The sequence below is a fragment of the Phalaenopsis equestris genome, unplaced genomic scaffold (genome assembly GCF_001263595.1).
Source record: "Phalaenopsis equestris unplaced genomic scaffold, ASM126359v1 Scaffold001093, whole genome shotgun sequence".
Lineage (NCBI taxonomy): Eukaryota > Viridiplantae > Streptophyta > Magnoliopsida > Asparagales > Orchidaceae > Phalaenopsis > Phalaenopsis equestris.
In genome coordinates, this window is record NW_018165532.1 from 180556 (window position 1) to 195156 (window position 14601).

Genomic DNA, 14601 nt, shown 5'->3' on the forward strand with positions numbered 1-14601 from the left:
CTTCAGCATTAGGAAGAAGATCTTTGTTTAATCCACTTCTTCCATCTGTTAGAAACCCTTCACAACAAGTCTTACCATGTAACGCTTGCTACCAGCTAACTCCTCTTTCATTTTGTAGACCCATTTATTTTGTAGTGTTCTTTTACCATTTGGTAGTACCGTCAAATCTCAAGTGTGATTTGACTCTAATAATTACATTTTATCATCCATGTCTATCTCCTACTCTCTTGAATCTTCAACTTGACTTGCCTCCTTAAAGGACACTGGTTCACCACTATCAGTTAGTAAGAAATTGTGTAAATAAGAAGAATACCTATGTATGAGATGTTTTAATCTGCTAGTTCTTCTAACTTCTATAGAAGGTGGTCGAGGAGTTTCCAGTGCTCCTTTTGGTTGAGCACTTGTTCTTTTTTCTTATTCCCAGTCACCAATATCATCTATCTTCACATATATGGATTTTTAAGAAGTAGCTGATTAAATATCCTGAATTCTAATCTCGTCTTTGTATATCTCCATTTCTTTGAATGTGGCATCCCTGCTCCTGATGAATTTCTGATTCTGATAATTCTGATAATCCCAAAACACTTGTACCCAAACTCATCTGAGTCATATCCAATGAAGGTGCACTTGACAGATTTTGAGTCAAGCTTGCTCCTAGTTCCTGCATCAACATGCGCTTATGCAGAACACGCAAATACTCTTCAGTGATAGACATTTTTTTTCACTACAGGATTCTTTAGGCAAGCCTTCCTCCAAAGGTGTTGAAGGACTATGGTTGATCATAAAAATTACCGTATTTACTGTTTCAACTCAAAACTGTTCTGACAAGCCTGCATGCTCCATGATTGTTCTTTTCATGTGCTCAGCTACACCATTCTGTTGTGTGTGTTCTTAGGATAGTAAACTCATGCCTGACCCCCTCTTTAGCACAGAAATTCTAAAACTTCTGATTACAATACTAGCCCCTATTATCTGATCTTAGACACTTCAACTTCAAGTCCGTCTCAATCTCCATCATAGCCTTCCACTTCTTAAAGTTTTCATATACATCAAAATTTTTGCTTTAAGAAATAAAAACATACCTTTCTCGTGTGGTCATTAATCAACGAAACAAAATAACAAGAATCTCCAATTAACTAAATTGGATTAGGACCTCATACATTAGTATGCACTAACTCCAGTTTCTTTAATTGCATCACTGATCCATTCTTGGAGAAAGAAACTTTTTTATACTTGCCACAAACACAATCTTCATATAAATTTATATCAAGTGATCTCAGACCATGAAACTTATTTTTTAAAACTAGGAACTTCATATATTTCTCGCTCATATGGCAAAGCCTACTATGTCATAGACCTGCATCTACCCTGATTCTAGCCACATCAATGAAATCATTTATTTTATTGATTAGATAAAGGGTACCTTCAATGTTTCCTCTAGCCATCACTAATACCTCCCTGGTCACCTTCCACGAATCACCTTTGAAAGTAATCACAAGTCCTGATTTTTCCAGCTGGCTCACATAAATAATATTTATCCTCAAACTTGGAACATGTCTTACTTAAGTAAGCTTCTAGATTATTCCATTCAGCAACTTGATATCATCATCACCCTTTTCAACTATACTGCAGACCTTGTTATCTCCCAAATAAGCTTTCTCCATATCACTCTGAGTATAGTTTTTAAAATTCCTCTTTTTTAGAGAAAGCATGAAAAGAAGCACATGAATCCACTATTCATGATTCAATACTAACTAGGGATAACACCATGCATTCACTTTGGATTTCACTTGTGGAGACATTAATAGAAAGACTACTTTACTGTCCTCCACCACCAACTTTCCCTGAAGTTTTATAATCATTCTTGAAATGTTCTTTCTCACCGTAGTTCCAATATTCTCTTCTGCTTGACTTGGGTTTTCCTTTCTTGGATCTGTCGTTTCATGTATTCTTGCCCAGATTCATTTATCTGTTATCAACATTCAACGCAAAATCTGAAGACAAACCATTTGTTGTTTTTCTATGAACTCATTCATTCAGTCCTTAAATAATTACTCACCGTTGTTACCAAACCATCATATCTATCGAGCAATAAAGATAGTATCAATAATGCTCTGAACTCATCATCAAACTTGATCCCTATAGAACATAACTGGCTCGTCATAGTATTGAAGCTATTGAGATGCTCTGTCGTTGAACTGCCTTCAACCATATTCATGTTGAATAACTTCTTCATCAGAAAAATATTATTGGAAGTAGAAGATTTTTCATACATCTTAGCTAGTGTCATCAATAGATCCATCATAGTTTTCCCATTCACAATGTTGAATAAAACAGTTGAGGAAAGTCTCAATTTGATCAAATCCAGTGTCATTCAATCCAACACTTCCCATTCTTCTATAGGCATAGACTCAGGCTTCCTTGTGATTCCTTATAGTGGAAAATATATATTTTTTATGATATAACAAATCCTCCACCTGCATCTTCTAGAAAGTGAAGTTCTCCTCATTGAAGTTCTCCACTTTGAATCATGCTTCTTCAGTCATTTGTTCCACTTGAATCGAACTCCGCTCTGATACCAGTTGATAGAAAATCTGCGACGAGTAATTTCCAACTTTATCGAGGCTTAGGATCAATTGGAAACTAAGGGCCCGTTTAGGGCAGCTTATAAGTGTGGGGGCGTTTTTGAAAAAGTTGCGGTATCATTTGGATCGCGTGCTTTGTCCATTTATCTGAAAACGTAGTTACATTTTTACACTAAACGCAAATCGCGGTTTGAACCCCACGATCAACTCACAAGTTGCGTTTCAAGATAAATTGCTTATCCTGAAATGCATAAGCTGTCCCAAACGCACCCTAAACCACACAGCAGAATAACATGATCACATCAATTTGATAAAAATTGGATCAAAAAATTAAAACAGAAGCACAATCAAAGCAACCAGAAAAGCACACGAGAATTTACGTGAAAAACCCGAGAACAGGAAAAAACCACGGAGTCACACCACCAATAATTTTCACTATAAAATTCAGAAGGTTTTATAAAGAACTCACACAATTTTTCTCTCCACACACAAAGAAAACTTACAGGACTCGTTCCACGATCTTTCCTCTTCTAATTGATGCAAAAAATCAAGTTGAATCACCGAAATCCACCTCTTCGACACTCCTCAGCTTCACTAAGATAATTGTCAAAGAATACTGAAGAAAGAAATAACAAATCATAAGTTTTTGTTTCTCGAATTTAGGATTAAAACCAAATCCCGCTTGAAAACCGCCCCTGGCGCATTGGCACCCAAACTTGGCGCTTATGCCCCAAATTCTCTGGAAACAGTCGCCTATATAGGAGCATGTATATGCGCCCAAAAGCGGTGTTGGCTTCTCTGTTCGAGCAACACTAAAGTGGTCACTTAAGCGCCCACAACTCAGTGCATAGGCGTTAGGTGGTTTGTCCAACTGCTCATCAAATTAGTCTACGCTCATAACAAAAGATTTATCATCTTGATGCTCAAATTGTCATAATTGATATTTTTGAATGTTAGTACTTGAAAGGGGATCATATTTTATTTGGTCATCTCTCTAGAAAGAAACTTTCGCCTAGAAAGAAACTTTCGTTCAGATACCAATTAATTTGTTGAAAATAAAAGAATATTATAAAAGGAAGAACATTAGGAAAAGAAGATTGACAACTTAAAAGACTTAGTTATATTTTTTTTTCTTCTTGATACAAAACTCAAACACTCACACATTTTTATACCAGCGACACTCCCATTAGGATTGTGTCAGCACATTTAAATCATATTACTATTATTGACTCTCCAAAATGTTCTTATATATTTCGGTGCAAAAGTCATTAATTATATTTTCTAAAGTTTTCCAAATCACTCCTTTAAAATTTCTCCATAATTCTTTAAAATTGTTTTCACAAAAAGGTCTTTTGAATTTTTGAAACTCTATTCTAGATAATAGGCTCAATTAAATAATATTTTAATATGGGCAAGAAAAAATCAGTTTAATTGTTTCCTTGGCATGCGAAGAACGTACGACTTCTGTTGGGCCACTTAGCAAGCAGATTCGTCTCGGTCAAATCCATAATTGGCTAAACTTATTTTAATATGGATTAGATAGTCTTGCATCATACCGCTCTTTTGGTTTGCTATTGGTTTGTTTTAGTAAATGCTTTCATGCCAGCTACTTAATTCTGACAGTAACTGCAGCAGATATTTTCTTTTAATTTTATTTTATTTTAAATAAATGCCCCATTAATAAAATGTTTTCAATACATCAAAATCTTCTGCTGAGACAGATAATTATATTAAATATTTATAAAAAAATAGTCAAGTTTTTAAATCTTGTGATTGTGAGTTCGAGTCCCATAATTATTCTTTTTGGGAGATATAATATTTGTTCAATCATTCTTTTAAATTATTTAATTTAACAAATAAATGGAATTTTATAAAATTTATTAAATATTATAATTACGATTTAACTTTTTAAGAAAAATTTTAAAACTAATATATAATAAAAAAATAAAATAATTTAACTATATTAATTTTTTATTTAAATTTATATTGAAAGATAAATCAATATTAATGATTGAAATTAAGTTAATTATTCATGCTAATTTGTAGTAAATAATAATTTAAAATATATTTAGCTTTTAAAAATATTAAATAAAAATTTAAATTACACAACTTCTATACCTCGCTTATATATATGTTATCATTTTATTTTTTTAATATATAAAAGTTGTGTAATTTAAATTTAAATCATTCGTCCCCCAACCCTCCAGACGCTCTATTTAGAGTCTAAATGGCAAATAAAAAAGGAATATGGTTCCCTCCTGATGAGATGATCCGGATAGATCTTCTAATCTGGGGACTTTCGATGGAAATTTGAGTGTTTTAATGATGTTGGAATTAAGTGATCTTAGACCTGTTGGAATTGCATGCTCGATTTAACTATAAGTTTGTCAGAATTAGAATCTGTTTGAAATTTTAATTATGCATAAAAAACCTCAAATAATTTGAGGTTGATTTGATTCAGATTTGACCAATTTTGATATTGTTTGATCTATCTCATCAAGCCGATAAGTTTGATTGTAAGTTTGTTGAAGTCAGAATTTAAGATGACTTTGAATCGAAACTTGAATATTTCTTCCTCAAAAATTATCTAAAAATTTATGTCAAATCTCGAAGATATTAATGGCGTTTCATTTCTATAACAATATGCATCATTTCCTTGATTCGAGGAAGAAAAGAAAGTACTACATGGATGATTTAGAGAGGGGCGGTCCGATCAAAGAGCCGATTTTGACAGGTTTTTTAATGAGTAGTTTATCAGTTTTTGACAGGTTTTTAAAATATTAAGAGAGTATAAATGACTTGTAATCACGTGAAGACAGAAGCGGGGGAAAATATTCGGCCAAGGCATGCAACGCATACAGGTTATAGTATGGTCGAAGGGGTTATAAAATACTAGGCTTCCTCACGAGTCATTCTCTTGAAACAAGTGTCGTAAAAATGATGTCACATAAAGGAGAGATTATTGCGTGCGGACACCGCATGCATCTCTGCATGCGGTGTTCGATCCTGGCCGTAGATCACGGTGATCTACGGTCAGGATTATTTCCGTTTTTAAAAAAAATTAATAAAAAATTTTAGGTGGGGCCCACCGAAATACATCAGGACCGTGCGGACGCCGATCCGCATGGAATAATTTTTCCACATAAAGGGTGTCAAATATTACGTGCGATCATCTATAGGTCGGAGACTAATAGATTTGAGGAAATTGAACGACCATACGGTGGCATGATCGAATCTGATCTGTTATCCGTACATATGAAAGCCATACGTAATATTTTATCCACATAAAAACCTTCTCCCACATCAAAAGGATAAAATGATAGAATTCCTATATAAATCTTAAAACTGAATATATATATATATATATATAAAAGAATGATCGGAGACTATTATATAAGCCCCCAATCATACTCATGTCCCATGGCTCGGCTATTACTTAATATTTTTATATATAACAATTTATATTTTACATTTTTGATATTGAAGTAAGTCAAATACTATCACGTGTTTTAACAAATTACCCAGTAAGTCAGAGGACTCAGCATCATTTATCAGTCTCTTCAAAAATAGGTTTTTCTAGCTTATCAAATATCATACACCAAAGACCTATAAAGCTGCATGCAAACTACAAGAAGCCCCTGATTCTAATTCAATCATCAATCCTAATGTCGTTTACTATGGGGTTTAGATCAAAGGGGACCAAGCTCACGTAATTTAATTTGCGCACACACTTGCATTGAAACTTTTCTTTAAACCAAATGCTTGTATGCTAAACTTAATTTAAAATTTTAAAAATTCTTAAATCCAAACTCTTATTAGCATAAATTTCGATGCAATAAGACATGAGTTTCGGCTTCAATCCTATGATTCCTTTGCTTCCATATATAACTCACCCTTTGAAGATTAAGTGTAGAAAATGGATAGCATAAGATCTCCATTCAAGGGGATCATCAAGGATGTCAAAGGTAGAGCAGCATGTTACAAACAAGACTGGATAAGGGGTTTCCATTCTGGATTCAGGTTAAAAAGTTGCATACCTAATACATTTATGAATTAGCTATTTCTGATTCTCTTTCTGTTCTGAACAATTTAACTTAATGTTTATTTATTTCAGAATTTTGGCTCCTACAACATACATCTTTTTTGCTTCTGCTCTTCCAGTCATTGCTTTTGGGGAGCAGCTCAGCAAGGATACAGGTAGATGCTTGGTATAGTTAAATTGAAATGAGAATAGAAGATTAGAGCTGCATTTTTATTTATTGTTATGCATATTTTTTGTGCAGATGGGGTGTTGAGCACAGTGGAAACACTAGCTTCAACCGCTATCTGTGGAATTATACATTCCATTATTGGGGGACAACCTATGCTAATTGTTGGTGTTGCTGAGCCTACCGTGATAATGTACACATATCTATATAAATTTGCAAGTAGGCGTGTCGATCTGGGCCCTCACTTGTTTTTGGCTTGGAGTGGATGGTAATACATTCTAAGAGTTGCAAACAGTTATTTTTTATCTTTTCTTTCTTTTGCTTCCCAAAAGTTTAATTTCTCTACGATCTAGGATTTGCATTTGGACTTCATGTATGCTATTTATTCTTGCACTCTTGAATGCCTCTGCAATAATAACAAGATTTACAAAGATTGCTGGTGAACTTTTTGGGACGCTGATTGCAGTTTTTTTCATTCAACAAGCAATTAAGGTGCTTTGCCAATCTCTGCTCAGTACTTCATAAAGAAGATTTGATTTAATTATGCTCACAAATCATGAAGTAAAAAATTTAGCGCTAAATATATAATGCAGGGATTGGTTAGTGAGTTTAATGTACCCAAAGGCGAAGATTCAGGACTACCTTGGTACAAGTTTGAATGGTTATATGTGAACGGATTACTGGGTATAATTTTTGCCTTTGGTCTCCTGTATACTTGTCTAAAAAGCAGAGGAGCTAGAACATGGTGTTACGGCACTGGATTGTAAAACTTCTTCTCATATTAGGCATTTAATTTATGCACAAGCTTTTTGATATACAGCTTAACGTGAAGTGTCTCTACAGGTTGGTTAAGAAGCTTCATTGCTGACTACGGAATACCGTTGATGGTAGTTGTATGGAGTGGAATGTCGTATACTGTTCCAAGCAAAGTGCCTTCTGGAGTTCCAAGGAGGTTATTCAGCCCACTTCCGTGGGAATCCAAATCGCTGCACCATTGGACAGTTGCAGAGGTACACAAGCCTAGTCTACAGTAATATATAACAGTACAGACATGCTCTACAAAGAAAAATAATATTTTGAGGTCAACGAAGCTAGCTTGTATAACTGCAGGATTTGTTCTCGGTGCCCCCGGTTTACATCGCTGGTGCGCTTGTTCCTGCTCTAATGGTCACGGGCCTCTACTTTTTTTACCATAGCGTCGCTTCTCAAATGGCGCAACAGAAAGAATACAATCTTAAGAACCCCTCTGCCTACCATTACGATATTCTCATCCTCGGATTTATGGTATATATATCTACTAAAATTTTCTCTTGTTATTTATGAATGTATGATTGAATTGAGTAGAAAGTACTATTTTCAGGTTTTGATCTGTGGATTTCTTGGGATCCCTCCTTCCAATGGAGTTCTCCCACAGTCTCCAATGCACACGAAGAGCCTAGCTGTTCTGAAGAGGCAGGTGTGATAACCACTCCAGTGTTGGCTGCTAGTTTTACATGATGCGGTGTTTTGATTATGTTCCTGAAATAACGGAATCCGATGTTTACAGTTGATTCGGAAGAAGTTGGTTAGAAGTGCCAAGGAAAGCATAAGGCAGCAAGCCACCAATTTGGAGATCTATGGCATAATGCATGAGGTTTTCTTAGATATGGACCATGGACATACTGTAAGTACTTTATAAGCATAAACAGATTTCCAAACAATTTTACATGAAAAAAGCTACTCCTTGTTGAAAGTCCAATTGTGTGAACTTAGAGGCCCTAGCAACTCATGCCTCTCGACAAACGCCTAACCATCCAATACTAATTGCTTATCTTGCATACACTCTCCCTTGTGTGTGACATAAATTTTATCCACTAATCACCTATTTGGATCCGATTTTATTGACCTTCTATACATAATATTCACTAGCTACCAATGTAAAATTCAATTTGTAGTTGGCATTGTCTAATCATCTTATGATTATCACTTAAGTATGTAAATTTGTCATAATTTTTTGTCTTTTTTACCCTGTAATATTTATTTGTTAGCATCTTGTACTTCTGTATAGATAAACTAATTATTATACCTAAATAATAGCCACAAATTAAGTTTTCAGATGAACATCCACCCATCTTGTTCAGATTTCATTAGATTCTGAGTTCTTTTGAATAAGTCGCGTTTTCCAATTTTTCAATTTTAGAGGGTGATGCATGTTATTCCTTTTCCTGACTTTATAATGGAATAATTGATAGAATGCTATGGAAGCTAGAACAAAGTTTACCATCACAACGCTCCCTATCTCATCACATATAGCTTTATGTACTGAAATTTATCTCTTACAGGAAAACTCAATAACTGAAGATCTGAAGGACTTAACAGATGCTGTTTTGGGAATTAGAACAGGTGAAGCATCATCAAAAGCTCAATTTGATCCCGAGAAACATATAGATCCTCACTTACCTGTTCGAGTCAATGAGCAGAGGTTAACTAATCTTTTTCAGTCGATCCTAGTCGGTTCCTGTCTTGGAGCTATGCCCATTATCAGGAAGACACCGACTTCGGTTTTGTGGGGTTATTTCTCTTACATGGCCATCGACAGCCTTCCTGGGAATCAATTTTGGGAAAGGCTGCTACTTTTGTGCATTGCTCCAAGCAGGCGTTACAAGTAAGATGTTCAGCCCAATAGATAATTTCATTGTTGTTGGTCCTTTTTTTCTTGTCTTAAATATTTTATTGTTGGGGTGAAAATTCTTTCCTGATATTGTCATATTATTTTTGCAGAGTTTTGGAGGGCGTTCATGCATCCTTTGTGGAGTCTGTACCCTTCAAACAAATTGTTGGTTTCACAATTTTCCAGCTTGTATATCTTCTCCTATGTTTTGGTGTCACATGGATTCCTATAGTTGGGATTCTTTTCCCTTTGTTGTTTTTCATTCTAATTTGCATCAGGCAATATGTCTTCCCTAAGTTTGTCCTTCCAAATTATTTGAGGGAACTTGATGCTGCTGAATATGAAGAAATCAAAGGAGCCCCTAAGGGACAATGTAGCTTCTCAATTGAGGTAAATAGTAGCCTAAACACTCACAAAAAACACCTGAAAATAGTTCCATCTCATCTTAACATTTTCTTGGGGCATTTACATACATACCACTAAATTCCTATGCATTTGCACGTATAGCACCTCAACTTTACTAGTTACATTTATACCATATCACATCAAAAATAACACTGTTAATTTTAAAAGGTAAAATACACCCTTTCAAGCATGGGTAAGGTGGCATAGCCGTTAGATATGTCAATACATAAGAATTGAGTGGTATTCATGTAAATCCTCCTTGTTTCAATTTTGATTATCTCATGAAAATGTCTGAAAGTTGTAGCACGTTCTGCAGATGCAGGATGCTAAGAAATGTGGCGACAGTAGTAATGGGGATTTATCTGATGCTGAAATATTGGATGAGCTTACTACCAGCAGAGGAGAGCTTAAGCACAGAACTGCATTATCCTTCAGTCTGGAGAGAATCGTTCAGGTCAAAAAACTACATTTCTTCTAATCTGGCCACAGATTTCATCTAGTAATTATGCTTGGATTTAAGCTTGATTGTTGATTTGGTTACTCCAATAATATTTTTAAATAAATTCTGGTATGCATCTACTTGATGTAAGTTGGTTTATTAATCAGTTTTTTATAATTTTTGCAGGTCTATCCTGAAGGGATCTAGGGAGAAGAAATACAACTATAAAGATAATCCAGGAAACCATAAATAGTAGATGAGTAGATATGAAAGGGAACTTCAAAACCATTCCTTTTATTTGTTTTAGTTAAAAAGAATAAATGCAGAGTCAATATGTAGGCCTCAATGGCACCCCTGCACTTACTGAAATTGAATGAACGAATGAATAAATGCACCAGATTTGATTATATCTTGTATGCTTTACGGGTTTTTTTTTTTTTTTTTTCCTTTTGCCAATCTTCTTAAGTCTTGATCCTCAATGCATCTAATAATAACTTTATTTGTGACTCCTCCCCATTTGGATTCAGGCAATTCTTAATTGCTTCTTACAGATCCCAATCTTAGTTTCTATTGTCTCTATCCTAATATTTTATCATATCAACTTGTCTTGCTAGTTTTCTTATTTTGGTCTATTTGACCTTTTGGCATCAAATGTGGAAGAATCATATTATAACCATATATCATTGCCATTAAAAGTACAAAATAATTATTACTTATGACTTTTAATTGCCAATATCTTCGCAAAAAATTGGGCCTCGTCGATGTCTCAAATGCTCATATTTAAATATTTTATAACGGTAGCAAATGTGGGCTCCAAAAATTCCGAGCCCTCCCCAATAACTCTTTGCATTTATTTTTTATTTTTGTTTTGAGAGAGAGCTTTGGAAGCTCAAAATTTCAAACGGCAAATTGGATTATAATTAAGACACTACCCAGAGATTTCGCCCTTACTTTGTGAGGATTTTTTAATCTAGTGTTCACGATTTCCCATAGGTGCAAGCCCCTATGGTTAATTACCCCTCTCAATAGCGGAAGTGCATTTTTTATTAAGGCTACTTATTAAAAATTGGATATTTAACATATAATAGCAGTAGACTTAGGATTTAAGTTATGAAATTTATCACTTGAAGCTTAAAACGGATGGTGGGGTAATGAAGACGAAAACCGATCAAGATCCCACAGTTTTGACTTTCTGGGTCATCGTGATCCATAATCAACTTGTTCAGAGGAGATAATCAACCCAACTTGACAGAAGAATCCTTATTAATAATTATGGGTTGCATAATCCAAGAGATTCTTATAGATCTTGAGTGCATGTTTAATTAATGGGACAAATTTAAGTCTATTTCGCTAACATAAGACTTTATACCAATCAATTATAAAAAACATACGAGTTGCGTCCGTGGTCATAATATAATGGTGTGATTAGGTAAAAATCAACCGGCTAGAGGGCTCTAGTTGTAATTGGTATTTTGTTGTGTCATTAGACGACAAAACCACACAAATAGAGGACTCGGTTCACGTCCATACCAACATGTGATTACTTTGATTGTGAATATAGGGATACACTTAATATGACATTAGCTCTTTGTGAACTGAAGATAGTCAGAAATTTATCTCCCTCAACAAACTGTTGTGAATGGTGGATAGATTTTTGCTTTTGGCCTTTAAGTGATTCTATTTTAGCTCGAATTTTAGTTGATTACGTTAAAAATTTTGATTTAAAATATTGAACCCTCTGGTTGAAATATTACATCAACTCGGTTATCATTAGAGATTTATGTTTTTAAAATTTTTATATTTGAAGGGACAGTTAATTTCATCTTTTTAAGGTATAAATCATGTCAACTTATGTCTTTATAAGGAGAAGAATCGAGCTACATGATTTAAACATATAAATTCTTATTTTAGGATTTAGAAGTTTATTTCATAATTACTTGACTCATCAGCTCCAATTCTTGCGATAATGAGGATCGGACTAGTTGGGCGGAACTTACAACCCTATTTTGTAGACAAGACAATCCGATTAAACCGCACAACATTCTCGAACCTAGTATTTGAGCATTTTATACATTGGTTGGAGTACATGCAAGCTTTTAAATTTAGCATGTTTGAGCACTTTCTGGAGTTGTATATGTCTTGAGTAATTTTCGATATTTTAAAATATGAATTTGAGAGAGTTTATTTCAAAAATTTGAAATCATTTGAATTTTGAGACATTCATAGAGATTATTATGATCTTGAATTTATATAACTTCACTTGGAGCTTAAAAAGAATCACCTTTTGTTCACTAGCAGACACATTATGAGTCCGGTGGCGAATTTGACGTATTAGGTTTTAATTTTTAGAATTAAAGATGACATTCATGTATCAAGCTTAGGCCCAATTTATGATATTACACATTTAAGTCAAGCTCAACCCTAAAATTATAGAATTTGGAATTCAATTTAAGTTTAACCCTCCCAATTTATGATATCTTACATTCTTGCCAAGCTTACAAACTTAGCCTCTCAATTTATGATATTTCGTATTTTACTCAAGCTTAAAAGATATAATAGTTTAAATTCTAAAATGTTGACAAGTCCAAGAAAATCAAAAATTTCGGCTTTCACTCGGCGTCAACCCACCCCTGTTAGGGGGAACGAGAGAATGTCAACCATCCCAACTATCTCAAAAGAGTCACCGGTCAGTGTCATGAGATGTTGCGGCTAGGGAGTAAAACAACAGACCTTCTGTATGCCTGCAGAGAAAGTCAAATTACAAATAAACATTCCTCTAACATACTTTACTTTTCCCAAACAGTACTTAATTCCCACGGATGGTACTCGCTTTTCCAACATACATGTATTTTAAAACTCCAATTTTTTTAAAAAAATAATTCTCCATAAGAGTTTGTGATTTTCCAGCCTGACAAGTACTTTGCTCTCTTTAAATGGAGGTTTACGAAAAATTTCTCATTACCCCAAAGTTCTACATGATACGTCTTCAACAAATTTTCATCATCCAACACGAATCTCAAGGCATGACAAGAATCTCAATGCAATCTTTTGAGCAAGAAATATTCAAATTTCGCTTAAGGGTCACCCAAAGCTCCAATTTCAACAAACTTATAGTCAAACTAACATGCTTGACAAGACATACCCATTGATGTTAAAGTCGGTCTAATCTGAGTTAAATAAAGCCTTCATAAAGATATTAACCACTTTTGAAAACTTTATGGACATATTTGAAATGTTAAACAGATGTTGAATCAGAAAGCTTATTGTCACACTCTACCAACTTCAAAGAAATTAGCAAGAGAACCATGGGGTGGAAGATTTTAGAAAAGATCAGACAGAGGAGAGCAGTTCAAGTAACTCTAGAATACTCCGCCACATTCTAGAGAATGTTAGAAGGAAAAGCTTCAAGGTTTACTCAAAAAAAACCTAGAAAGGTCTAGAGCTATGCATGTATTTAAGAGAAAAGTGCAAAACTATCTAGAAACTAGACTATTCTAATGTAGTCTAGAAGTCTCCGTTGGATTTAGAATGAACTATAAATAGGAATCACTCCCCTCGTTTGAAATCATACAAGGTTCCTAAGTATTCAAGTTTTCTTTATTCTTTTTCCAAGAGAATTTTGTGATTGCAAGTCCAAACGTTATGAGATTTAAGCTGATTTAGTGTCAAGGAAGTGCGTTGAAGCCGCACGGATGACTTGAGATAAGTTAGTTCGTGATAGTTGGTATCGGAGCCTCGATTCGAATGTATGACAAAGAGCATTAGAGAACATATAATGGATTCTAAAGCCACTATTGTGGAATCATCTCAATAAGAGCAAGGTTTTTAGGAGCAACGAGATCCAGCTGCATCCAAATCACTTGAGAGGTCCAAGGAGATCATGCACGGTTTTGATTCCCGACTTGCTCTGGTGGAGGAGGCAATGAACGACATGGAGGCCCAGATAAAAGATCTTAGCTGAAAGGTTAATGAGGAGGATATCACAATCCATCCGACAATCAAAGACATGATGCTCCAATCGGAGGAGTCCTTAAAGAACCAAATTGATAAGGTGTCACAGGACTTGATGGGAGAACTTGAGAAGGTACGAAGAGCCCATGAAGATAAGATGAGTGACGTACATGCTAGCTTGGACATAACAAATTTATTTTAAATTAGAGTTGTTTTTAATTAAAGATTAATTTAAAATGTATAAAGCCGGGACATAACACTATAAAAGGTCACTTGCTTGTTTTTTTAAGTTTACTATAAAAATGTTCTAAATTGATAATATATATGTATATATATATATATATATATATATATATATATATA

General features: G+C 34.5%; 2 protein-coding genes across 2 annotated transcripts in view; one reads left to right on the forward strand and one right to left on the reverse strand.

Annotated features, from left to right (window-relative positions):
• The first annotated feature begins 6682 nt into the window (after positions 1–6682).
• Positions 6683–10676, forward strand: LOC110033119 (boron transporter 4-like). The gene is made up of 12 exons (XM_020736990.1): positions 6683–6782; positions 6869–7061; positions 7147–7285; positions 7387–7556; positions 7626–7803; positions 7904–8077; positions 8154–8249; positions 8340–8456; positions 9115–9437; positions 9554–9833; positions 10165–10302; positions 10474–10676. The coding sequence occupies exons 1-12, from the start codon at positions 6683–6685 to the stop codon at positions 10492–10494; spliced, it is 1929 nt and encodes a 642-aa protein (XP_020592649.1). The 3' UTR covers positions 10495–10676.
• A 2327-nt stretch (positions 10677–13003) lies between these two features.
• Positions 13004–14601, reverse strand: part of LOC110033126 (zeaxanthin 7,8(7',8')-cleavage dioxygenase, chromoplastic) — a 3985-nt gene continuing 2387 nt past the window's right edge. Inside the window, exon 2 of the mRNA XM_020737004.1 lies at positions 13004–13028. The gene's annotated coding sequence lies outside the window, so the exon portion shown is untranslated. The remainder of the gene's footprint in view (positions 13029–14601) is intronic.

What these genes read in the sequence shown, in the direction of transcription:
- LOC110033119 (XM_020736990.1), top strand. Translation starts at nt 6,683, where the DNA reads ATGTTTATTTATTTCAGAATTTTGGCTCCTACAACATACATCTTTTTT. An exon ending in GCAGCTCAGCAAGGATACAG is followed by an intron (nt 6,783 to 6,868) that starts GTAGATGCTTGG and finishes TTTTTTGTGCAG; the next exon opens with ATGGGGTGTTGAGCACAGTG. An exon ending in TCATTCAACAAGCAATTAAG is followed by an intron (nt 7,286 to 7,386) that starts GTGCTTTGCCAA and finishes TATATAATGCAG; the next exon opens with GGATTGGTTAGTGAGTTTAA.